At 46.7% G+C, this 25,411-nt stretch overlaps 2 protein-coding genes across 2 annotated transcripts in view; one reads left to right on the top strand and one right to left on the bottom strand.

The window, feature by feature from the left end:
* Positions 1-25,411, bottom strand: part of TUT4 (terminal uridylyl transferase 4) — a 215,690-nt gene that overhangs the window by 175,705 nt on the left and 14,574 nt on the right. The window lies entirely within an intron of this gene.
* Positions 9,431-16,295, top strand: GPX7 (glutathione peroxidase 7). Its single transcript, XM_010372123.2, has 3 exons — positions 9,431-9,779; positions 13,954-14,215; positions 15,509-16,295. Exons 1-3 carry the CDS (start codon positions 9,624-9,626, stop codon positions 15,670-15,672), a joined length of 582 nt encoding a protein of 193 aa, XP_010370425.1. The 5' UTR covers positions 9,431-9,623; the 3' UTR covers positions 15,673-16,295.

Here is a 25,411-nt window from a genome sequence, read left to right as displayed (position 1 = left end):
CCAAGAGCAGGTGCAGAGATAGCTTGTGGGCACCGGTCAAATGCAGTAAAGATATTAATAGGATGTAGCCTTAGATAGAATCTAAGACAGCACCTCCACCACTCTAATCAGGCCCTAAAATATTCCTGGCCTCAAGAAAATAAGTTGGGTACACTGCTTCCTATTTGTAAAAGCTTATTTATTGCCATAGCGCTTACCAATAATAACTGATCTAATATAGTAAGATAAATCATGCATGTCTATCTGCGTGCGTAATATTGCACAGCAGTAACTACGGCATGAATACAATTTTATATTCTACTTGTTACAAATGTTTGTTGTTGGGCAATATTAATGGCTACTGTTGATTATTTACTCTATGCTGGACATCAAGTACTTTACATATGATAGCTCATCTAATCTTCATTACAATGCCATGAGGTAGAAGGTACTATTATTATCCCCATTTTAAAGATAACAAAACACAAGCACAGTTATATTATTTGTCCTAGGTCAGTGCATTTCAAGCATTTTGAATGAAACCCACAGGAGAAGTGTAGTTTACATTGCATCCTGGATTACACGTGTGTGTTTCACAATACTACACTAACCCTTCCCATATAGGACATTCTCTGACTTTTCTATTCAATTTCTTTCCATGCTAGTCAAAGCTGCTAAGTTGATTCTATGACTTACTAATGGGTTGCAACTCACAGTTTGAAAAACAATGCCCTAGATGATATACATACCACAATCATAACAAAATTACACAAAAATTAAAATCGTAATACTCTTTAATGTGAACTTTCACGTCCTGAGCATCCGGCCTGTACAAGGTCCCATGCTGCAGGTTAGTGACAGGTTTGAATCAAACATGGTCCTGCACTCAAAGAGCTACAAATTCCTCAAGGTAACATACAGGTAGATAGGCAATGACATCACGACAGTGATTATCAATCCTAACTGCACCTTAAAATCAGCTGGGGTATTTTTAAAATGCATAGTGCTGGGACCCTATCCCCAGACTTCCTGATTCAGTTGGTCTAGGGTAGAGCCTGGACATTAAGTGTTTTTAAAAAGTTCCCCAGGTGATTCTAAGGTGCAGCCAGTATTGTGGATCATTGCAATACAGCATGGTAAGTGCTACGTTACATGAAAGCACAAATTGGGCTCGATGGCTGGTGCCTGTAATCTAATCTCAGTTACTCGGGAGGCTGAGACAGGCCAGGAGTTCAAGACCAGCCTCGACAACATAGTGAGACCACCCCTCTCCCAACCTCTGAAAATACAGAAAAAAAATTAGCTGGGTGTAGTGGCCCACTCCTGTGGTCCCAGCTACTTGGGAAGCTGTAGCAGGAAGATTGCTTGAGCCCAGGAGTTGATGGCAGCAGTGAGCTATGATAACACAACTGCACTACAGCCTAGGTGACAGAGTGAAACACAGTCTCTAAAAAATAAAAAAATAAGAAAAGGAAAGCATAGAATCAGGGCAACTAACTACCTAAATAAAGGTGTTGAGAAAAGCCTCAGAGAAAAGCTGTTTTCTGAGTTGGGTTTGTGTGGACACCTTCTGTCTGACTCTTTGGATCCACTGTCCACCCCCACTGTCTGCTTGGTACACTGAACCTGTACAGCTGACATGAATGGGCTCCTTTGCTCCCTGGCTTCTACTCAGGTACCAGCCAACATCCCTGAAGGAGATTGGTGAGAAAGAGATGAATTAACTCCCTAGCTCCTTCCCTGCAAGTTTACCTTGGGCTGGCTGTGATTCTCCTTTGAAAGTAACAGCCTCTAGGAGGCTGAACCACGAAAATCACTTGAACCCAGGAGGCGGAGTTGCAGTGAGCTGAGATCGCGCCACTGCACTCCAGCCCGGGTGACGAAGACTCTGTCCAAAAAAAAAGAGAGAGAACTGCCCCTTGCAAGATGGCTTGGTATATAGGACTCTTTTTCTAGCTTCCATAATCTCTCCTCCCTCTGCCCATTCATTCAGGTCAAGGGATGTTAACTGTTCAGATAGGTTCCTGAACTATCCCTGTCTTCTCCTACACCCCACCCACACAATGGAAATTTGTCCCTGTGTAAATGAGCCTTCCTCAAATTCCCCTAATCTGAGTGTGTCATCTGTTTCCTATTGAGGTCCTGATTGATAAAACCAGGAAGCCCTATAGGAACTTGCTGTAAGCTCAAGGACGGGAAAGCAATATAGACAGGAGGAACAGATGAGGAATGGCAAAGAGGTGCGGAAATGTGGCTTTGTCTGTTTAATTCCCTTTATTGGTTGAAGGATAAATTGCTAAATCCCATGTTCAGGTCTCAGTCCTAATTTTCCTAGATTTATCAACAGCATTTTACCAGTTAATCACTCTCTTCATTCGGGAACAAATTCGTTACTTGGCCTCCATGACATCACATGCTTTTGGGTTTTTTTGGTCCTTCCTGTGGCTCCTCTTCTTCAGTGTCTTTTTCTGGCTCCCTCGTGTCTTCATCTCCTTGGTGCTGAATGCCAGAGTCCCAAGGGCTGTCCTTGGTTCTCTTTTCTCTCTATTCCAACTCACCATCATCATCTAGTACCATGCTTTAAATACTCTGTCTGCTGTCCACTCCCAAATTTATTTTTATTTATTTATTTATTTTTGAGACACAGTCTCACTCTGTCACCCAGGCTGGAGTGCAATAGCACGATCTCAGCTCACTGCAACCTCCCCCTCCCAGGCTCAAAGTGATTCTCCTGCCTCAGCCCCCAGAGTAGGTAGGATTACAGGTGCCTGCCACCATGCCCAGCTAATTTTTGTATTTTTAGTAGAGATGGGGGTTTTGCCATGTTGGCCAGGCTGGTCTCGAACTCCTGACCTCAGATGTTCCACCTGCCTCAGCCTCCCAAAGTGCTGGGATTAGAGGTGTGAGCCACCGTGCCCGGCCCACTCCCATAATTATATCTTGCCTTAGATCTCTTCCAATTCCTGACTCATATATCCAACCGTACTAGAGATAGGAAGGGTGTCTGGAACCAGTTCCTAGAGTCAATTGTTATGTTTCCAGGACTTTGCCAGCCTCTTGCTAACCACAGCCATTCCTAAAAATTAAGTTATATTTTTAAAATTAAAGAAATTATGTTAAAAAGAAAGGTAATATTCAAAACTCATCACTTTCTAATTGTCTTACTCTATTTTATGATTTTCTGTGCCCTCAAGTTTATTGATGTCTATTCTATCTGTATTGTGGAAATACTACCTAATGGTGTGCTATTCTCACCTCTTCCTAACTCCACGTTCAGTAACATCATGTTGGAAGCTCAAAATCAACCCAGGTGGGAGTATTACACCACACATTAGCAAATGTTACCTATCAGGGGTTGATTTATTGTTTTGTTTATTGCCTAGACTTAAGAAAGTAATGGAAAAAATGTTAATAATACAGATTAAATCGAGAGTATATTGTGTCTATAGCCATTACTTTGTGAATAACACAAAAATTAGTGTAAATATTCTTCTGGTATTGAAAACTACTCTCAGATTCTACAAAGAAAGCCCTCATGTTATTGACTTTATTCTTATTCTGGCATATATCTCCATTGTTTCGCTTTCATCTTACTATTAATGGAAATAAAAATATCGACCAACATTAATCTTGGAATTATACATGTTCAGCAACTGCAACCATTAGTTGGCTATAGATATAAGAGTTTGGTAAACATCAATTAAAACATTCTGTGGGAATAAATTGGCCATATGGAATTTACAATAAGAAGTACTATATATTTTATTATTTGTGAATTGTGTGCTATGCATCATTTATATCAGTAAACCTTATAATAAACTTATTATACACACACACACACACGCACCTTCTTCTCCTGGCAAGTCAATTTGTAAATGTTTACCACTGCTAATAGGCAACTCAAACTTAACATGTCCAAAACTGAACTCTTGATTTTCCCTCCCGAACCAGTTCCCCCCACGAGCATCTTCATCGCAATTAATGGCAACTCCATCCTTCCAACTGCTCTGGCCAAAAACCTCAAAGTCATCTGTGACTCTTGTCTTTCTCTCATTCCCTGTATTCCACCTATCATGAAATCCTTTTGCCTCTACTTTCTTTCTTTCTTTTTAACATTTATTGTTATTTTTAACATTTTTTCCATTACTTTCTTAAGTCTAGGCAATAAACAAAACAATAAATCAACCCCTGATAGGTAACATTTGCTAATGTGTGGTGTAATACTCCCACCCGGGTTGATTTTGAGCTTCCAACATGATGTTGCCCAGGCTGGAGAACAGTGGCACGATCTCGGCTCACTGCAACCTCCACCTCCCAGGTTCAAGTGATTCTCCTGCCTCAGCCTCTTGAATAGCTGGGATTACAGGCACGTGCCACCATGACCAGCTTCTTTTTGTATTTTTAGTAGAGATAGGGTTTTGCCATGTTGGCCTCAAACTCCTGACCTCAGGTGATCCTCTTGCCTCGTCCTCCCAAAGTGCTGGGATTACAGGCATGAGTCACTGCACCCTACCTTTATTTTTATTTTTAGTGACAGAGTCTCACTCTGTCCCCCAGGCTGGAGTGCAGTGAAGTAATCATGCTCACTGCAGCCTCAAATTCCTAGGCTCAAGCGATTCTCCTGCCTCAGCCTCCCAAGTAGCTAGGACTGCAGGTACACACCACCGTGCCTGGTTACCTTTTATTTTTATTTTTATTTTTTGTAGAAACAGGGTCTCACTATGTTGCCTAGGCTGGTCTTGAACTCCTAGCATCAAGAGATTCTTGTTGGGATTACGGGCATGAACCACCCCACCCAGCCTCTACTTTCAAAATATATTCAGAATCTACTTCTCCCCACCTCCACTGCCCACATGTCCCCTTATGAGGATTACTGCAATAGCCTCCTGACTACTTTCCTCATTTCAGTACTGCAGTCAGAATGATTCTGTTAAAACATAAATTAGAAATGTCCATTCCCTGTTTAAAACCCTTAAGTGGCTTCCCATCACACTCAGAGTCAAAGCCACAGTCTTCACAATGGCTTGTAAGATGCTACAGTAGCTGTGTACCCATTCCTTACCTCTCTGATGTCATCTTCTGTTACTCTTCCCCTTGCTCACACTGCTCCAGCCACACTAGACTCTTTGCTGTTCAGCAAACACATCGTGCCTGCTCCTGCCTCCAGGCCCTTGTACTTGCTGCTTCCTATACCTAGACTGCTCTTCTGCTTTGCTCTCTAACATTCTTTAGGTCTTTGCCCATATACCATTTTCTCAGTGAGGCTTCCTGATCATTCAAATTAAAGTTACAATCCCTCCTTACTCTAGTACCATACTACTCTACCCTCTCCCCTGCTTAATGCCATGTAAAGCACTACATGTTGGCTGGGCGCCGTGGCTCACGTCTGTAATCCCAGCACTTTGGGAGGCCAAAGTGGAAGGATCATTTAAGGCCAGGAGTTTGAGACCAGTCTAGCCAATATGGTGAAACCCAGTCTCTACTAAAAATACCAAAAAAATTTAGCTGGGCATGGTGGTGGGCGCCCGTAAACCCAGGTACTCAGGAGGCGGAGGCACAGAATCACTTGAACCCAGGAGGCAGAGGTTGCAGTGAGCCGAGACTGTACCACTGCACTTCAGCCTGAGCGACAAAAAGTAAAGTACTATAGGTTTTGTATTATTAGTTTTACTTTTTATTCTTTCTCTCTCCCAAAAGGCAAGTAAGAAGGAAGAAGCTTCCCCTGTACAGAGACAGAGGTGGGGGTGCTCCAAAGCCGAGAGAGGAAACCCCGAGTAAAGCAGAAACCAGCCAGTTACATGAAGAGGCTGGAGGAGGTGGTGTCTGATTTGCATAGGGCTCAGGGTATTGGTTTGACTAATTCATTCCTTTTTATGGCTGACTAGTATTCCATCGTATATAGTATGCCACATTTTCTTTATCCACTCGTTGATTGACGGGTATTTCAGTTGGTTCCACATTTTTGCAATTACAAATTGTGTTGCTATAAACATCCATGAGCAAGTATCTTTTTCACATATGAGCTGGGTTTTGAAGCATAAATAGGAAAGGAGAAAAGTGCCCAGGAAAGAAAGTTACAGCTGAGAAATATTTAACTTTTTCTTCTCCTGCTTGGTAGAAATGCCCATCTATTCGGAATTTTTTTTTTTTTTGAGATGGAGTTTCGCTCTTGTTGCCCAGGTTGGAGTGCAATGGTGCGATCTTGGCTCACCGCAACCTCTGCCTCCTGGGTTCAAGCGATTCTCCTGCCTCAGCCTCCTGAGTAGCTGGAATTACAGGCACGCGCCACCACTCTGGCTAATTTTGTATACACGTGTGAGCCACCACGGCCGGCCCATCTATCTGGATTTTAACAGGAAATAGCTTGGCCAAACTTGCAACACTCCAAGTTATATGAAGTAGAATTTGAGAACTCCTGGTTACTAGATACTCGAGAAGGGGCTGAGTGAAAGGGACAGGTGGCAGGAAGAGAGCCCATTGGTTTCACAGGGCAGAGAGAGAAGAAGAGACCATTTAATAGCTGTAGGACCCATCACAGGCTTAAGGCTCCCACAAGAGATGGGGAAGAAGGAGCAGGATGGGCAGGGGCACCTTATCTATGCTTGGCCCTTGCCTGAAGCGCCCTTTCCCCTGCTCTCCACCTCTCCTGATAATGTTGCCTTCTCCTGAAGAGTGAGGCCACCTTGGTGGTGCAGAAAAATCCCATGGTCTACATCTGAAGGCCTGGGTTCAAGTCCTAGTAACTATATGATCTTGTGGCCAGCTTCAAAACCTTTGCTTGCCACACTAAGGCCCTTCTCTATCCTGATGACCCTTCCAATTGCATCTGCCCCACACCGCTTCTCACCTCAAACAGCAAAGCACTTCTCTCAGACTCTGTGCCATCATAGATACTGCTCTTTCAGTCTGACATTGTTGCCCTGATCCTCCTAGAGAATTCCCATTCCTCTTTCAAGATATAACTCCAGTGTCACCTCACACCTCCAGAAGGCCTTTCCTGGCTGCTCAGGCTAGGTAGCAACTGCCTCTGGGCCTCTTAAGAGGTAGCCCTGGAGCTACGTCGACTCTAACATCTGGACCACATCTGCTCTTGCCCTTTCCTATCCCCTCCACAGAACAGCCAGAAGGATTTTTTGTTTTTGTTTTTATGAGATAGTGTCTGTGTCACCCAGGTTGGAGTGCAATGGTATGATCATAGCTCACTGCAACCTTGAACTCCTGGGCTCAAGCAATCCTCCTGCCTCAGCCTCCTGAATAGCTAGAACCACAGGCACATGCTACTGCACGAGGCTGTTAATTTTTTTTTTTTTTTAAACAGAGTCTTGCTCTGTCACCCAAGATGGAGTGCAGTGGCGCTATCTCTGCTCACTGCAACCTCTGCCTCCCGGGTTCAAGCGATTCTCCTGCCTCAGCCTCCCAAGTAGCTGGGACTACAGGCGTGTGCCACCACACCTGGCTAATTTTTTTTATTTTCAGTAGAGATGGGGTTTCACTGTGTTAGCCAGGATGGTCTCGATCTTATGACCTGGTGATCTGCCTGCCTAGGCCTCCCAAAGTGCTGGGATTACAGGCGTGAGCCACCGCACCCAGCCTAATTTTTGAATTTTTTTTTTTTTTTTTTTTTTTTGAGATGGAGTCTCGCTCTGTAGCCCAGGCTGGAGTGCAGTGGCCAGATCTCAGCTCACTGCTAGCTCCGCCTCCCGGGTTTACGCCATTCTCCTGCCTCAGCCTCCCGAGTAGCTGGGACTACAGGCGCCCGCCACCACGCCCGGCTAGTTTTTTGTATTTTTTAGTAGAGACGGGGTTTCACTGTGTTAGCCAGGATGGTCTCGATCTCCTGACCTCGTGATCCACCCGTCTTGGCCTCCCAAAGTGCTGGGATTACAGGCTTGAGCCACCGCGCCCGGCCAATTTTTGAATTTTTTTAAGAGACAATTCTTGCTATGTTGCCCAGGCTGGTCGTGAATGCCTGGCCTCAAGCAATCCTCCAGCCTTGGCTTCCCAAAGCATTGGGATTACAGGTGTGAGCCACTGGGCCCTGTCGAAAGAGATCTTTCTATGACATAAGACTCACAGTGATACGTCCCTGCTGAAAAGAACCTTCATTTCTTGGTTTAAAGACCATAGCCCTTACTGTGGCCTACTAGGCTCTGTGTGATCTCACTCGTGCCTGCCTGCCTCTCCACCTTCCCCCCTCATCTTTTGTCCTCTCTGTTCCAATCAAAGGAGCCTTCTGTTACTCAATGCACCATGTTCCTTTCCCCGCAGGACCTTTGCACTTGTATCTTGCTTCATCCTGGCCAATTTCTACTCATTCTTCAGAGCTCAGCTCAAATCTCCCTTTTTCTGGAAAGCCCTCCTTGGCCCTCCAAACTAGTTTAGGTGGTACTCACAATAGTAATTTTAGAGCTATTTATAAATTATTTAATTCCTGTGTCTCCCTGGATAGAGATCATGCCCCTCCTGTTCATCACTGCCTAAGAGGCACCTAAAGCAAAATTTGGCATAGAAAATGTGCTCAGGAAGTTTTTGTTGAATGACCACAGGAGTGCTTAGCCCTTACATTACATGAAATCTGCAGTTTACCTGGTTTCTCTCACACCAGCCTGTGAGTTTCTGGAAAAAACTCACAGCCTGTAAGTACAGGATCCAGCCCCATGCTTGACATTTCATGGGCTCAGCAGGGGTTTTCTAAGCAGGGGAGACATTGTGATGTGCTGACTAGCTCCCCCATCACTGAGGACTTAGGACAGACACCAGCTGCCTAACCAGCTGTTAGCACAAAGCCTTTAATGTCAGCTTCTCCACAGACAGGGCCATCTTGGCCCTTGTTGCACCCCTTGCCAGGTGGCCCCACATCCAAGGACTGATAAAGGCAGGGTGACCTGGCCATCTTAGCTCATCTGATGGGCTACTCTAGCTCCAGAGTCCCTGTCGAGTCAGCTAAGACTGTCTTGGGGCCTGCATGGAGCTCACTACTTTCCCCCTCTGCCACTCCCATTCCCTCCCATCCTTCCCACGCGTTGATCCCAAGGGTGCTCCCTCATAAACATCCTGCACTCCAATCTCCATCTCAGAATCTGCTTCCAGGAACCTAACCTGCAACAGGCCCTCGGTCCTCTCTTCTCCTTCTCCCAGCCATCACTTTCAGGGAACATGCATTCATTCACCTGAAGTTTGCAGGCACCATTCAACTGTTAAAGTATTTCGCATCCGTTTTTCTATTACTTCCATCCTATACTGACTAGGTGGATCAAGAAGGGGGGTTAGCTCCACTTAACATGTGGAGAAACTGAGGTCGGAGTTGGCGTGTGACCAGGCCAGCCTAAGGCTGCTGCACGAATGAGAAGCTGAACTCTCAGATTTTTGCCTCCCTTTCCCTGCCAAGTCGCTGCATCCTGGGACAAGAGGGAGCCTAGAACTCCGGTCTAAGGGGACAGAATCCTGAAACCCTGGCTCTGGGGTCCGGGGCAGAGGGGAGCTGCCTCAGGACAGACGGGGAAACTGAGGTCCAGAGCCAGACATCCACCGCCTGAGGAGGAGAACCAGAACAGGGCGCGTCCTGCCTTGCGGGTCGAGCGGCGCCAGAGCCGTCTCCTCCCGCCCCCCGCGCCGGATCCCCCCGCCCCGTCTTTGCCCTCACGATGCCGCCACCTCGGGAACAAGCCATGGTGGCGGCGGCGGCGGCGTGGCTGCTCCTGTGGGCTGCGGCCTGCGCGCAGCGGGAGCAGGACTTCTACGACTTCAAGGCGGTCAACATCCGGGGCAAACTGGTGTCGCTGGAGAAGTACCGCGGCTCGGTGAGTGCGCAGGGTCTGGCGGCGCCGCGGGGCCCGGCCTCGCCCTGGCGGGGCCTACTGGGGGCGCCCCGCAGCCCAGGCCCCCGCGCGGTGTGGCTCCGTGGGCGCCCCAGCCGCGCGACCGCCAAACCCCGGCCCCCGCCCCACTCGGCAGTGACCCCCGGCGCGGCGCCCCCATCCTGCGCCCGGCCTGGCCCGGCCCGCGGCTACGTGGCACGGCCCTGGCGCGGAGGAACCCGAAGCGCTCGCAGTCGGCGCCCACTTTGCTACCGGCAGCTTTGGGCAGCGGGGTCCAGACCTTCGCCGAGAGGCCGGGCACCACTGCCCAGCCTTTGCCATTCACGGGTGGAAAAAGTAAACGTAGCATCGTGCGGCCTTTCCCTCTCCCCTCCCCACTTTCCGCATCTGAAACGGGGAGTGGCTGATTCGGAGTCCACTGAAGAACACTGTGGAGATGAATGTGCAGGGCAGAGAGTGTTATTTCAGATGCACGGAGACCTCACACGGATCATCCTTGGGAGAGGGCACAAAGACCCAGAGAGGGCAGGCATTCGCACAAGGTCACACTACACTAGAAAGACGGGGTCTGGAAGAGAACCCCACAGTCACATCTGGGGTCCTCTCTAGGCCAAGTCCTTAGATGGCAGCTCAGGGGCACAGTTAAGAGTCATCCAGGCTAATTGCCCCCTCCTTACCAAGAGGGAACCTAAGCTCAGAGAAGACTTCGGAGAGGAAGGGTATCTGGGTTGAGTCTTTGAACACGAGTGGATTTTAGCAAGACTAAGAAGCAAACAGGAAGAAGGGTGGGGAGTGGTGGGGCCAGGAGTTCCAGCTGTTGTGCTTCAAAGAGTCTAAAGCTGGAGGCTAAGAGTGGTGGAAGATGAGGCTGAAAGGATTGGCAAGGGACCAGGCGGGACCTTGAACACTACATTGAGAAGCCTGGATATCACATGTGCAATGAAGAACTCCCAGAGTGGACCTCTTCAGGATGGACCTGGGGACTCGTGTGTGAAATGGCTGGGGAGTTGAAATCTAATGAACAGGTGGGCCAGCGTCCGGTTTTGGATGAACCACACAAAAATGGATGTCAACATTTTTCTCCTGGGAGCAACACCATCTTTAGTGAAGACCAGTACTCTATAAGCTTTGAAATTTTTGATTATGCTGGGAGTCTTGGGGACAGTAATCCCTGTCCTGACTGTCCCCCAGAGTGTTGTGAGTTTCAAATGAGATGATGGCGTGGATGTGGATGCACTTAGTAAACTCTGGAGTGCTCTGCACCTGTGTTTGGTGGATCCCAGCAGGAACTTCATTTAGAACTCTGGACAAAGAACCAAGAACAGGGCCCATTCCAATTCAGGCCTCCTGTTCTCTCTAGGGCAGCTCACCAGAGAGCCCCAGGTTTAGCGTCTGATCAGCTCTGCTACTTATTCATTCGTTGTTCATTATTGAACACCTACTGTATACTAACTAGACACTAGGTCAGCCCCCAGGGATACAGTGGTGAACAAAACAGATACGTTTCCGCTAAATGGAGCGTACATGGGGTGAGGAGAAGAAAGAGACAATAAACAAGGAACTGAGAAATGCACAAGGTAATTCCTAGTAGTAGTGCTAAGACCAAAATAGAAGAAGGTCACACAACTGGTAAGAGAATTAGAATTTGAACCCAGACCGTCCAGCTCCAGAGTCTATGCTCTTAGTTGCCAAGTTCAGCAGTAAACCAGTAATCCAGAAAAGCTGTAATTGGTACTGAGTTAACCCAAGCTAGGCCTGCTGCTTGGGCAATATGCTCATTCCTTCACCTACAAACATTGACTGGCTCCAACTACATGTCTGACACTGGGTCCAGTTCTGGTGACATAGCCTTGAGCAAGATTGACATGGTTGATGCCCTCAGGCTAATTGGGACTATAGTCATTTAGACCAGTATGGATGAATGGCTGACCACTTGGGAATGTGTGCGGTTATGTATGTACTGGTAGGCCTGAGTGTAGAGAGCGTGTGTGTGTGTGTGTGTGTGTGTGTTTATGAATGGTTTGTTTACTTCTGTGTACACATCTGAGTCTGTGTATCTGCTTGTATATGTACATATGTAAATTAATTGTGTACTTGGGTGTGTCTGTCTGTGTTTTGGTTTCTAAGGACCAAGCTTTTTGGTTTCAGGGATGGAACTAGAAGCCGGATTTCCCCCTTCCAAAAGAGTGGGTAGACATGCAAGGTGTGAGTTAAAAATAAGCAAGCTTTGGCCGGATGCAGTGGCTCACGCCTGTAATCCCAGCACTTTAGGAGGCTGAGGCAGGCAGATCACAAGGTCAGGAGTTCGAGGCTAGCCAACTGGTGAAACCCCGTCTGTAATAAAAAAAAAATACAAAAATTAGCCAGGCGTGGTGGCGTACGCCTGTAATCCCAGCTACTCGGGAGGCTGAGGCTTGAATCCGGGAGGTAGAAGTTGCAGTGAGCCAAGATCACACCACTGCATTCCAGCCTGGGTGACAGAGCAAGACTCCATCTTAAAGAAAAAAAAAAAAAAAAAAAGCTTTAATGTTCTTGTTGCCCAGGGATCCATCCGGGGGAAAAAAAGGAAGAACCCTAGCTGAGGAAGGGAGTTAAGAATCCCAGTTTTCACCATTCCAGGCAGATTATGGTGTATGCTGACCTCAAACTGAGGAGGTTGTTCTAATAGCCAGTGGCCCCAGGCATGGGTCCTTTTTCACCTGGTGAAGATAGGGTACAGGAGGTACAGCTCAGTAGTTCAATCATCTAGCCCAGTGGTTCTCAACTAGGGGTGATTACTCCCTTTAGGGTACAATTGGCAATGCCTGGAGACATTTTTTATTGTCAAGACATTTTTTATTGCATCTAGTGGGTAGAGATCAGGGATGCTGCCAAACATCTGACAATGAAAAAACAGGACATCTCCCTAACAACAAAGAATTATCTGACCCAAATGTCAATTATGGAGGATAGGGCTAGACTGCCTACCACAGGGTAGGGTTTAAAATCCTTTAATAATATATACCTAGAAGCTAAAAACATAGCATTTGAGCCAAAATTCTAATCACAGTATTATAATCAAGTTCCATTAGCCAGATTTATATTTATTGCCTAAAGTCTTTAATAAATTAGAGATTAGTCTAGTGATAAAAGAAAGTGGTAGGCCAGGCATGGTAGTTCATGACTATAATCCTAGCGCTTTGGGAGGCTTAGTTGGTAGGATTGCCTGAGGCCAAGAGTTTTTGAGTCCAGCCTGGACAACATGGTGAGACCTGTCTCTACCAAAAGTAAAAATTAAAAAATTAGCCAGGTGTGATGGCATGTGCCTGTAGTCCTACCTATTTGAGAGGCTGAGGCAGGAGGATCACTTCAGCTCAGAAGTTTGAGACTGCAAACTGTTGGGGGGATGTCCTGTTATGATCATGCCATTGCTCCAGCCAGGGACCTTATCTCAAAAACAAAACAAAACAAAAAAAAGTGGTATTGGTTCTCTGGAGGTGGCGGGGACAAAAAGGGATTTTTCTCAAGAAAACCTGTGTCTGTCTATGTTCCCATGCAGGCGTTTGTGTTTGTGTGCACACTTACTCATTCAGCTGAAACTTAGACTTTTTCATATGCCAGGCCCAGAGATGAAGTGGACATAGCTCCTGCCCTCAGTAGGTTCACATTCTAGAAGGGAGACTGACACATATACAGGCAACCACAGTGCAGAGTGGCGAGTGCTAGCTGACTGAGCCAAAAATTGAGCCCAGGTCTGCCTTTTTACCCCCTCTTATCAACTCTCATTATGTGCTCGCCAGTATGTGTGCCTCTGTCTATGGATGTGCCGCGTGTGTGGGCATGTGTGGTGTTTGCTAACGTATGTTTGTATCATGGCGCATGTGCATACCTATTTATGTATGTTGTATAATTATGTTCACAGATGTTCATGTATGTGTGCACATATCTGTAAGCCCCTGAATGTTTGATTTCATATGTGCCTGTCTGTGTGCATGTGTTTGTATATGTGTGAGAGCACTGGACACACATTTACATATGTGTACACAGTGTTCTTGTATGTGTGAGGCAGTATTAACTGTTGAGGGAGTCACATATGTGGACGTGTCAGGGCATGTACAGGTTCGTGCCTCTTCACTGGCTTGTCTGGGCTTTGTTTTGTTTTGTTTCTGTCATACAGGTATCCCTGGTGGTGAATGTGGCCAGTGAGTGCGGCTTCACAGACCAGCACTACCGAGCCCTGCAGCAGCTGCAGCGGGACCTGGGTCCCCACCACTTCAACGTGCTCGCCTTCCCCTGCAACCAGTTTGGCCAACAGGAGCCTGACAGCAACAAGGAGATTGAGAGCTTTGCCCGCCGCACCTATAGTGTCTCATTCCCCATGTTTAGCAAGATTGCAGTCACCGGTACTGGTGCCCATCCTGCCTTCAAGTACCTGGCCCGTAAGTCCTGGTCTCTTCATCCCCTCACACCTCCCTGGCTGAGGCCATGGCTCCCTGGGCAGCAGAAGCCACTGGCTGGCTGGGTGACCTGGGGCCCTTCCCCTTCCTGATCCTCTCAGGTGGACTAATGCTTTGTTCCAGCACTAATCTTTGAGGAGAGTGGAGGCAGGTACAAGCTGAGGGTTATTCCTGCCTAAGAATATCTCCATACCTGCTGCCAGATATGAAAACATATCTGGGATCCTGTTTTCACATTCAGGGGCTCCTAGAAGGAGACATTTAAGTCAGTGTGAATTAGATGAGTTTACGGACATATGATGGAGAAACCAAGGCATAGACAGGGGATGCCACCTGCCTGGAGAAAGCTGACGAAGATGGCGGACAGGCATCTCCACCCTGAGTCAGCGGTGGAGTGTGTAGGCCATGGAGGGAGACCTTCTGAGCTAAAATACCAGATCTTAATATTTGAGAACTAGATCCCTTCTCCAGCTGCAGAAGCCTCAGAGCTGCAGAATGGGGTCATGGGCGAAGGTTGTCGTTCTGACCCCGTTTCTTCTCTCAGGCCTTCTCCTTTGGAGGCCCCATTTTTGCCTTTTCTCACTCCGTGCTTCTGGTGGCCTTTGTATCCCTTGCCACCACCCCACCCTGCAACCCATTCACCTGGAGGAGTAAATGAGAAGCAACAGTGCAGCAAACAAAAGGTCCCTTACTGAGGCAGGTTTGCGTTTTGCTCTGTGGCTCAGTCCTAATGTTTATTTTTTTCTTTGTGTTCTTTTATTAATTCCTTCCCAGTTTGCACAGTTATAGATCAAACCCGGCCTTGCTTTTAGAAGCACCTGGGGAGCTCTTAAAAATGCACAAGGCTAAGACCTACTGAAGCAGAGCCCAAGAATCTTTATTTTAAGCACTCCCCTGCTCCCCAGTGATTCTGATGAAACCAGTCCATGGACTAACATTTGGAAACCATTAAAACTGAATTAGAAAATAGGGTGTAGATTATTCGGTAGTTCGAAGTCATTAATAAAGGAGGATTTGATACCACTTTATCAAGCATGTCACAGAATCCTACAGCAGTCGTTCTCAACCTTGGCCCAACTTTGGAACCTCCCAGGGGGCTTTTGAAAAATGCTGATCGCTAAGCCTCATCCACAGAGATTCTGGCTGGAGTGGTCCGGGGTGTGGACTGGGCATCAGGATTAGCTGCCACCAGGGAAAGATGGACACCAAGAGTGAAATCCCAGGAGAGGGTACGCAGGGTAGCACACTTTGCTCTCCTTCTTCCTTTTTCTCTAGAGACTTCTGGGAAGGAGCCCACCTGGAACTTCTGGAAGTACCTTGTAGCCCCAGATGGAAAGGTGGTAGGGGCTTGGGACCCAACTGTGTCAGTGGAGGAAGTCAGACCCCAGATTACAGCGCTCGTGAGGAAGCTCATCCTACGGAAGCGAGAAGACTTATAACCACTGCGTCTCCTCCACCACCTCATCCTGCCCACCTGTGTGGGGCTGACCAATGCAAACTCAAATGGTGCTTCAAAGGGAGAGACCCACTGGCTCTCCTTCCTTCACTCTTATGCCACCGGTCCCATCATTCCTGTGGGGGAAAAATTCTAGTATTTTGATTATTTGAATCTTACAGCAACAAATAGGAATTCCTGGCCAATGAGAGTTCTTGACCAGTGAATCACCAGCTGATAAGAACACTTTGCCAACGAAAATGTGTGGCAAATAGAAGTATATCAAGCAATAATCTCCCACCCAATGCCTCTGTAAACTGGGACCAATTATTACCTCATAGGGCTGTTGTGAGGGTTAGGATGAAATACCTGTGAAAGTGCCTAGGCAATGCCAGCCAAATAGGAGGCATTCAATAAACAGTGTTTGCATATAAACCAAAAAATAACTTGTTATCAATAAAAACTTGCATCCAACATGAATTTCCAGCCAATGATAATCCAGGCCAAAGGTTTAGTTGTTGTTATTTCCTGTGCATTATTTTCTTCATTACAAAAGAAATGCAAGTTCTTTGTAAAAATCCAAACAATACCTCATGATATAAAATAAAAATGAAAATATCCTCCTCATTTCCCATCGTCTCACTCCCTAGAGGTAAACAGTGTTAGCAGTTTGGTACAAAGGCTGCCAGGCCTTTGGTTTTTTTTTTTTTTTAATTAAGCCAATTATTGCCCAATAAGAATTCACTGAGTGACCGGGCGCGGTGGCTCACGCCTGTCAACCCAGCACGTTGGGAGGCTGAGGTGGACGGATCACCTGAGGTCAGGAGTTTGAGACCAGCTTGGTCAACATGGTGAAACCCCATCTCTACAAAAATATAGAAATTAGTCGGGAATGATGGCAGGTGCCCGTAATCCTAGCTACTCGGGAGGCTGAGGCAAGAGAATGGTTTGAACCCAGGAGGCAGAGGTTGCAGCAAGCCGAGATATCGCCATTGCACTCCAGCCTGGGCAGCAGAGAGAGACTCCATCTCAAAAAAAAAAAAAAATTCACTACGTAATCCACTAGTCAAAAGTACACCTCAGTAACAAATAGGCAAAGGAGATGAATAGATAGTTAATGGAAGAATATAGATGGATAATAAGGATATGAAAAAATGTCCAGCCCCATTCAAGTTCAAAAGATTTTTGTGTGTGTGTGTGTGTGATGGAGTCTCACTCCGTCGCCCAGACTGGAGTGCAGTGACGCAATCTCGGCTCACTGCAAGCTCTGCCTCCCGGGTTCACGCCATTCTCCTGCCTCAGTCTCCCGAGTAGCTGGGACTACAGGCGCCCGCCACCACGACCGGTTTTTTTTTTATTTTTTATTTTGTGTATTTTTAGTAGAGACGGGGTTTCACCATGTTAGCCAGGATGGTCTCGATCTCCTGACCTCGTGATCCGCCTGCCTCGGCCTCCCAAAGTGCTGGGATTACAGGCGTGAGCCTCTGCGCCCGGCCGAAAGATTTTTTTTAATGATAATACCCCTGGTTGGCAGGGATGTGAGGAAATGGACATTCACATAAACTGTGGTATGATAAACTGGCACAAGTGTTCAGAGGGTGATTTGGCAATATCTTTTAAAACAAAATGTTCATACCTTTTGTTTTTGCTTTTTGTTTTGAGACAGGGTCACACCCTATTGCCCAGGCTGAAGAAGAGTGGCTCAACATAGCTTGCTGCAACCTTAGCCTCCTGAGTGGCTAGGGCTGCAGGCACATGCCACCATGGAACAGAGTGAGACCCCAACTCTACAAAAAAGTATTAGCTGGCCATGGCAGTGCATGCCTGTAGTCCCAGCTATCAGGAGGCTGAGGTGAGAGAATTGCTACAGCCTGGGAGATCAAGGCTGCAGCGAACGGTAACCATGCCACTACACTCAGTCTGGGTGACAGAGGAGACTTTGCCTCAAAAAAAGGTCTGTAAGTAAATTATGGTACAAAACCAAATTATAAACTAATATGATTATTAAAATGAATGAATGAAGTCTCTATATGCTACCATAGAAAGTTGTCCAAAAGTGAAAAAAGAATAAGTTGTAAAACAGAATGAACACATGCACGTACCCGGAAAAACCAGTATGAACAAGTGTAATGTTTTTATTAAAAACTTACAATGTTGCTGGGTGCATTAGGTGGCTCACACCTGTAATCTCAGCACTTTGGGAGGCAGAGGTGGGAGGACTGCTTGAGCCCAGGAGTTCAAGACCAGTCTGGGCAACATGGCAAGACCGTGTCTCTGCAAAAAAAATTTAAAAATTAGTCAGGCGTGGTCACTCACACCTGTAGTCCCAGTAACTCAGGAGGCTGAGGCAAGAGGATTGTTTGAGCCCAGGAGGTTGAGGCTGCAGTGAGCCATGTTTGCACCACTGTACTCCAGCCTGGGCAGTGGGAGTGAGACCCTGTCCCAAATTTTTAAAAAATGTACAATGTTAAGTGGGAAGGAAAGAGAGAGAAAAAAATATAGACCAAACTCTTAGTGGTGGTTGTCTGTGAGGGGCTGAGGTAGGATAACAGGAGTCATTTTCATTGTTTTTGTAATGTTTGAATTTTGTATCTCAAATCCATATTTCACCTTTATATAAATGTGGAAAGGTGGCTAAAAATTGGGGTGCAGCCTGGGCAACATAGTGAGACTTCATCTCTACAAAAAATCAAAAAATTAGCCAGGTGTGGTGGTGCACACCTGTAGTCCCAACTACTCAGGAGGCTGAGTCAGGAGGGTCACTGGAGCTTGGGAGTGCAAGGCTGCAGTGAGCTATGATCACGCCACTGCACTCCAACCTGAGCAACAGAGCAAGATACTATTAAAAAAATGGGGCAATGGGTCACTGGTAGATAATTCATTGGCCAATAACAATTTCAGGTGTACTTTATCCAAGGTCACTCTTCTAGAATTCTGGAGACTCAGATTCAAGCCCTGGTTGTACCCTGACTCACAGCAAATTCTTCCCTCTCTGCTGTCCTCCATTTTCACACTGGACAATGAAAGGGTTAAACTGTGCTTAGAATTTTCAGAGTCTTCCTTCATGGTGTTTCTCAAAAGCTAACAAAAGTAAAGTGAAGGCTGTCCATGGGGTGCCCACAGCCCCTCCTACAGTGGCCTCTCAGCTGCCCTTACACACTCTCCTCTTAGCTGCAGCTCTGCATGTGCTCTTAGCTGCAGCTCTGCATGTGCTCGTGTGCATGGACACACACACAATGAAGCCCAGCTCACACACATGTTCACATTGGACATGTGGGAACCACAGTCTCCTGCAGCTACCTTCCTCCCTCTGTATCCACTGCCTCCGCCACCCGTATGTATGCCTCCCCTCACTGTGCTCACCAAGACCATCACTTAGCGCCTTATCATTAAAGCCAATGAATATCTCTCACCTTGTCCTCCTTGACCTCTCAGCTGCATGTGACACTGCAGACTCTGCTCTTCTCCCTGGCACATGCTCATTCCTTGGCATTCCTGCCTCTGTCTTCTCTTAGTTTCCCCCATCTCTCTAAGTGTTCATTTCTTCTCAGTGTCAATGTCTCTCCCTTCTCTATCCACCCTTTCCCTATTTGTCTTCCATGGGGTTCTAGTCTGATCTAGTTTCTCATCCTATATACCCTTCCATAGCCAGCTCATTTTTGCCCATGGTTTTGACCACCATCTACACCCTGATGACACCCAAATCTCTATATCCATGTAGGGCTCCCATCCACCTGCCTCCTGGACATCTCTACAGATACCTCAATTCAACATGGCCAGGGCCGGGCGCGGTGGCTCAAGCCTGTAATCCCAGCACTTTGGGAGGCCGAGACGGGCGGATCACGAGGTCAGGAGATCGAGACCATCCTGGCTAACACGGTGAAACCCCGTCTCTACTAAAATTACAAAAACTAGCCGGGCGAGGTGGCGGCGCCTGTGGTCCCAGCTCCTCGGGAGGCTGAGGCAGGAGAATGGCGAGAACCCGGGAGGCGGAGCTTGCAGTGAGCTGAGATCTGGCCACTGCACTCCAGTCCGGGCGACAGAGCGAGACTCCGCCTCAAAAAAAAAAAAAAAAAAAAAAAAAAAAAAAAAAAAAAAAAAAACATGGCCAGGACTAAATTCACCCTCATCTTTCCCTGACACATCTGCTCTCCCTTCCACTCCACCTTGGCAGCCCCTGGAGCCTTCTCTTTCACACACCACTTACTTATCACACTCTATTCCCATCACCTAAGCAACTGCCCTCCCTTCCCTCTCCTGAGCACAGTGCTAGGCCCTTAATAGATGAAATTAAATGATGTCATAAGCCTTTGGAGCACCAACTCCATGCCTGCTCCTGCCTAAGCCCTAACTGGAAACCAAAGATGAGCAAGCCCTTCTTTCCCCCAGAAATTTAGAGTCCAGCCGAGGACCTTACGCTCTTAGTTAGCCCTGCATTTCTATGGACTTTATCAGCTTTCTGCTGTTCCCAAGCCCCCGTAACACATGCAAGAGTTCCCTAGGAAAAAGTTACTTTAAATCCTTAACAACAGTTGTCTTAGCCATTGGTTAACCAGTATCTGCTAAGATCTTGGTTTTAAATTAATCCCTTGGTTATCAAATAACACTTGAGTAGTTAATATTTGATCATCTACTAACACCACCTTAATTATCTTCTAACACCTTATTTACAAGTCAAATACTTTATTTATTAGGTTATATCTTAGGACTTAGTAGTTTAAAAGTATATGTTATGTCTTAGTTATTAATCAAATTATCTTTCTTTAAAAAAAAAAAACAAAAAAACAAAGTCTTACTCTCTCACCCAGGCTGGAGTGCAGTTGTGCAATCACAGTTCAAGGCAGCTTCAACCTCCTAGGCTCAGGCAATCCTCCCACCTCAGCCTCCCGAGTAGCTGGGACCACAGGTGCTCACCACTATGTCTGGCTAATTTTTATATTTTTTGTAGAGATGGGTTTATGCCATGTTGCCTAGGCTGGTCTTGAACTCCTGGGCTCAAGCAATCTGCTCACGCCTTGGCCTCCTAAAGTGCTAGGATTACAGGTGTGAGCCACCATGCCCAGCCTTAATCAATATTTTAGTTACCTGATCCCTTAGCTATCTGCTGAGTTTAGAGTAGATTAGCAAGTCAGAAACCATCAGTTAGGAGTTTGGGGAAGAGGTCATTTCTGGATATGGAAAAATACAGGCCTTTGTCTTTTGCTGAGCTCTCCTCTTACCCCAAACTATTCTCTTTCAACATCAACCGGCCCCAGGTCCTGAGAGAAAAGGAGGTCCCATCCTAATTTCTTATTTGTGTCTTTGAGCCAGGCTGGAGGGGACTTCCTGGAATGTTGTAATTGGAAGGGACTTTCATTCATCAACAAATATTTCTGGAGCACTGCATATCTGTCAAGTTCTCCCTAAGTTCTAACTATACATCAGCAAACAAAATGGGCATGTTCCCAGCTGCTATGACTCTTAGAGAATGTTGGAAAAGATAAACATTAAACAAATAGTTATTCTGATTATTATATGATAACAATTATGATAAGCACCGGGATGATAAGTACAGGGATATGTGAGCACGTATAAAAGTGGCACTTGACCTATTGTGGGATTCAGAGACTTCCTTGGGGAATGACATTAAAGCTGAAAGTTGAAATTTTAATAAGAGTTAGGGGAAAAAAAGTAGGAAAGTCCTAAGCAGATAGAGTGGCTTGGGCAAAAGCCCAAAGGAAGGAACAGGCTGATATGATGGAGCTAGTGCTGCCTTGAGCCACATGATAAGGAGAAGGACCAGAGAGGTAGGCAGATGCCAGATCATGCAGGGCCTTGTGGAATCTAAGTGAGAAATGATGCGACCTGGCCTAGCATGAAGCATCTGTCTTCTGTTGGTATGAGAAGATCTTCCTTAGAGTCCCAAATATGACGGCCAGAAATGAACCCTGGGGCAGAGGCAGACATTGAACTACTGGTAGAAGGCTGCAGCTGAATGCGGTGGCTCATGCCTGTAATCCCAGCACTTTGGAAGGCCGAGGCAGGTGGATCACCTGAGTTCAGGAGTTCAAGACCAGCCTGACCAACATGGCGAAACCCTGTCTCAAATAAAAATACAAAAATTAACTGGGGGCAGTGGCTTGTGCCTGTAGTCCCAGCTATTGGGGAGGCTGAGGCAGGAGAATCGCTTGAACCTGGGAGGCAGAGGTTGCAGTGAACCCAGATCGCGCCACTGCACTCCAGCCTGGGCAACAGAGCAAGACTCCGTCTCAAAATAAATAAATAAATAAATAAAAAGAGTAGGCTACTCTGGGGGCTGCCTGGAGGACGGGTCACCAAGGAGACACCTGTGAAAAGCAGGTAGCCCTGAAATCCCTCAGCTCTCTAGGAGAGCCAGCCAAGGGGTAACTGAGAAGGTTGCCAAGACCAGAGTCCCTACTAACCACCTGCTTTCATGCATTCCTGGACACCCCTGGAGTGATTACATTGCAGATAGTCCCCCCTTTTTTTTTGAGACAGAGTCTCGATCTGTCGCCCAGGCTACAGTACAGTGGTGCAATCTTGGCTCACTGCAACATCTGCCTCCGCGTTTCAAGTGATTCTCATGCCTCAGCCTCCCGAGTAGGTGGGACCACAAGTGCACGCCACCACGCCCAGCTACCTTGTTTTTGTTTGAGACAGAGTTTTACTCTTGTTGCCCAGGCTGGAGTGCAATGACACTATCTCGGCTCACTGCAATCTCCGCCTTCTCGGTTCAAGCGATTCTCCTGCCTCAGCTTCTCGAATAGCTGGGATTACAGGCATGGGCCACCACACTAGGCTAATTTTGTATTTTTAGCAGAGATGGGGTTTCACCATGTTGGTCAGGCTGGTCTGGAACTCCTGACCTCAGTTGATCTGCCTGCCTCGGTCTCCCAAAGTGCTGGGATTACAGGCATGGCCACTGTGCCTGGCCCACCTTTTTTGTATTTTTAGTAGAGATGAGGTTTTGCCATGTTGGCCAGGCTACTCTCAAACTCCTGGCCTCAAGTGATCCTCCTGCCTCAGCCTCCCAAAGTGTTGGGATCATAGGCTTGAGCCATTGCGCCCCGCGCAAAGACCACATTTTAAGAAAGAAACACTGCCTGAGTACAACAAAAAGTCTACAGCTTCCTCCCCACATACGCTTTAATCCCTGCATCGTATTCCTCACCTGTGGCTTCTACCACTTTGTATGAGGATAGAGATTTGGTGGTTATAACAGGAACTCAGAGGAAACAGAGTCTCAAGTGAAGTAGAAGTTGATTTCTATCCCATGTGAAAGTCAGACCTTTACCCTGCTCTATGAATTCTCAGGGGCCGAGGCCTATAGATCTGCCATCCCTAGGATCTTGCTACCATCTGCATGACCCAAGATAGCTGACCACCTTGACCATATTCTTTTAAGGGTACTACAGCACATCTTACAGGTCAGAAGAACTTAGTCACACAGCCATACCCAGATCACTAGGAAATAAACATTTTTTTTTTTTTTTGAGACGGAGTCTCACTCTGTCACCTAGGCTAGAGTGCAGTGGTGCAATCTCGGCTCACCACAACCTCCGCCTTCTGGATTCAAGTGATTCTCCTGCCTCAGCCTCCTTGGGACTACAGGCGTGCGCCACCATGCCTGGCTAATTTTTGTATTTTTAGTAGAAACGGGTTTCACTATGTTGGCCAGGCTGGTCTCGAACTCCTGACCTTGTGATCCACCTGCCTTGGCCCCCCAAAGTACTGGGATTACAGGCGTGAGCCACGGCGCCCGGTCCGAAATAAACTTTTTATGCTGTGTGGCCATGTGCCCAAATGAAAATCAGGGATTCCATTAACACAGCAGAGGGGGAGAACAGATGTTGAGGGGCCATTTCTGCCCCACACCTTAACATCTTTCCCATCTCTCCTCTCTCCTCCTTTCTGCTGCATTCTGCCTCCATCTTCATTTGAGATTGTTTACTTTGGGTTTCTTTTCTGTCTGTTTTTTTTTTTTTTTTTTCTTTTTTAAATAGACTCTCTCTCTCTCTCACTCAGGCTGGAGTGCAGTGGCGCAATGTTGGCTTACTGCAACCTCCATCTCCCAGGTTCAAGAGATTCTCCCACCTCAGCCTCCCGAGTAGCTGGGATCACAGGCACCCACCACGCCAGGGTAATTTTTTGTATTTTTAGTAGAGACGAGGTTTTACCATGTTGGCCAGGCTAGTGTTGAACTCCTGACCGTGTGATCCAGCTGCCTCGGCCTCCCAAAGTGCTGGGATTACAGGTGTGAGCCACCATGCCCAACCTGGGTTCCTTTAGAGCAGCCAAATCGCTATCCTCACATAGAGTGACAGAAGCTACAGGTAAGGATTAAGGTGTAGGGATTGCCCAGGGACAGTGGAAAAGCTCAAACAGAAGGCCCCTTCTTCCTAATCCCTTAGAATATCAGTTCTCTCTTCTGATCACATGGCCAATCAAGCTCCACTCATCATTCTCCAGAGGGGAGTCCCAGGGCCACAAGAGACCTGGTATTCATGATGATTGCATGGGAAATACTTATATTTTAAAAGTATTCATTGTTTATCTGAAATTCAAATTTAACGGATCATCCTGTATTTTATCTGGCAACCCTAATGTACGGTTGAGAACCATGTAGTAGGGAATTGAACTAGATAGCCTATAGAACCCTCTCGACTCCAGGAAACAAAGATTCTAAGATTCTTTTTTAAATTTGTATTTACTTAGTTTTTTAGAGATGGGAGTCTCACTATGTTGTCCAGGGTGGATTAGAACTCCTGGGCTAAAGCGATCCTTCTGCCTCAGCCTCCCAAGTAGCTGGGATGCATGCCAATACACCTGGCTTCTAAGATTATTCTAGTTTGCCTTATTCAGTACAGTGAAAGCAGAAACTCTTCTTAGGATTACAGTAATAGAGTTGAGAACAATAACAGGTGAATCAACATAACAAATGACAACACCCACTTACTCGCTGTGTAACCTTGGGACAGTCACTTAACATCATTGAACATACATTGCTTCATCTAGCCAATGAAAGGAAACCAAGATTTCATCTAATAAATGCCAGGCACTGGGTAGACACTTCCTTCTGTGAGATCTCTTGCCTAGGACAATCAGACAAAATACTGTCTGAGAAGGCACTTTGTATGTGGGAATAGGCTGTAACAAATATAAAACAGTGTTACCATTAGTATCATATCTGTCTGCAGTGTGTTTCTTTTACTGACCCTTAGCAGGAAAGAAACTTCCTTAGTTCTATCATATTTTAGAGGAAGAAGGTCGTTGTCCAGGACTCTAAACTATAGGGCAGTGGTTCTTTCTTTTCTTTCTTTCTTTTTTTTTTTTTTTTTTGAGACAGAGTCTTTCTCTGTCTCCCAGGCTGGAGTACAGTGGCACAATCCCGGCTCACTGCAACCTCTGCCTCCTGGGTTCAAGTGATTCTCCTGCCTCAGCCACCCAAGTAGCTGGGACTACAGGCTTGCACCACCATGCCCAGCTCATTTCTGTATTTTCGGCAAAGATGGAGTTTTGCCATTGTTGGCCAGGCTGGTCTGGAACCCCCGACCTCAAGTAATCCGCCCGCCTCGGCCTCCCAAATTGCTGGGATTACAGGTGTGAGCCACTGTGTCCGGCCAGAGCAGTGGTTCTTAACTATGAGTGATTTTATTTCTTGGGGGATATTTGGCACTATCTGGAGACATTTTCTGTTGTTACAACTGGGCGGTAGATATTACTGGCATTTAATAGACAGAGGC

Source organism: Rhinopithecus roxellana, chromosome 12, assembly GCF_007565055.1.
Source record: "Rhinopithecus roxellana isolate Shanxi Qingling chromosome 12, ASM756505v1, whole genome shotgun sequence".
Taxonomy (NCBI): Eukaryota; Metazoa; Chordata; class Mammalia; order Primates; family Cercopithecidae; genus Rhinopithecus; species Rhinopithecus roxellana.
The sequence above is the reverse complement of the archived record's forward strand: the minus strand, read 5'-3'. Positions and strand labels throughout refer to the sequence as shown.

What these genes read in the sequence shown, in the direction of transcription:
- GPX7 (XM_010372123.2), top strand. Translation starts at nt 9,624, where the DNA reads ATGCCGCCACCTCGGGAACAAGCCATGGTGGCGGCGGCGGCGGCGTGG. An exon ending in TGGAGAAGTACCGCGGCTCG is followed by an intron (nt 9,780 to 13,953) that starts GTGAGTGCGCAG and finishes TCTGTCATACAG; the next exon opens with GTATCCCTGGTGGTGAATGT. An exon ending in TGCCTTCAAGTACCTGGCCC is followed by an intron (nt 14,216 to 15,508) that starts GTAAGTCCTGGT and finishes CTTTTTCTCTAG; the next exon opens with AGACTTCTGGGAAGGAGCCC.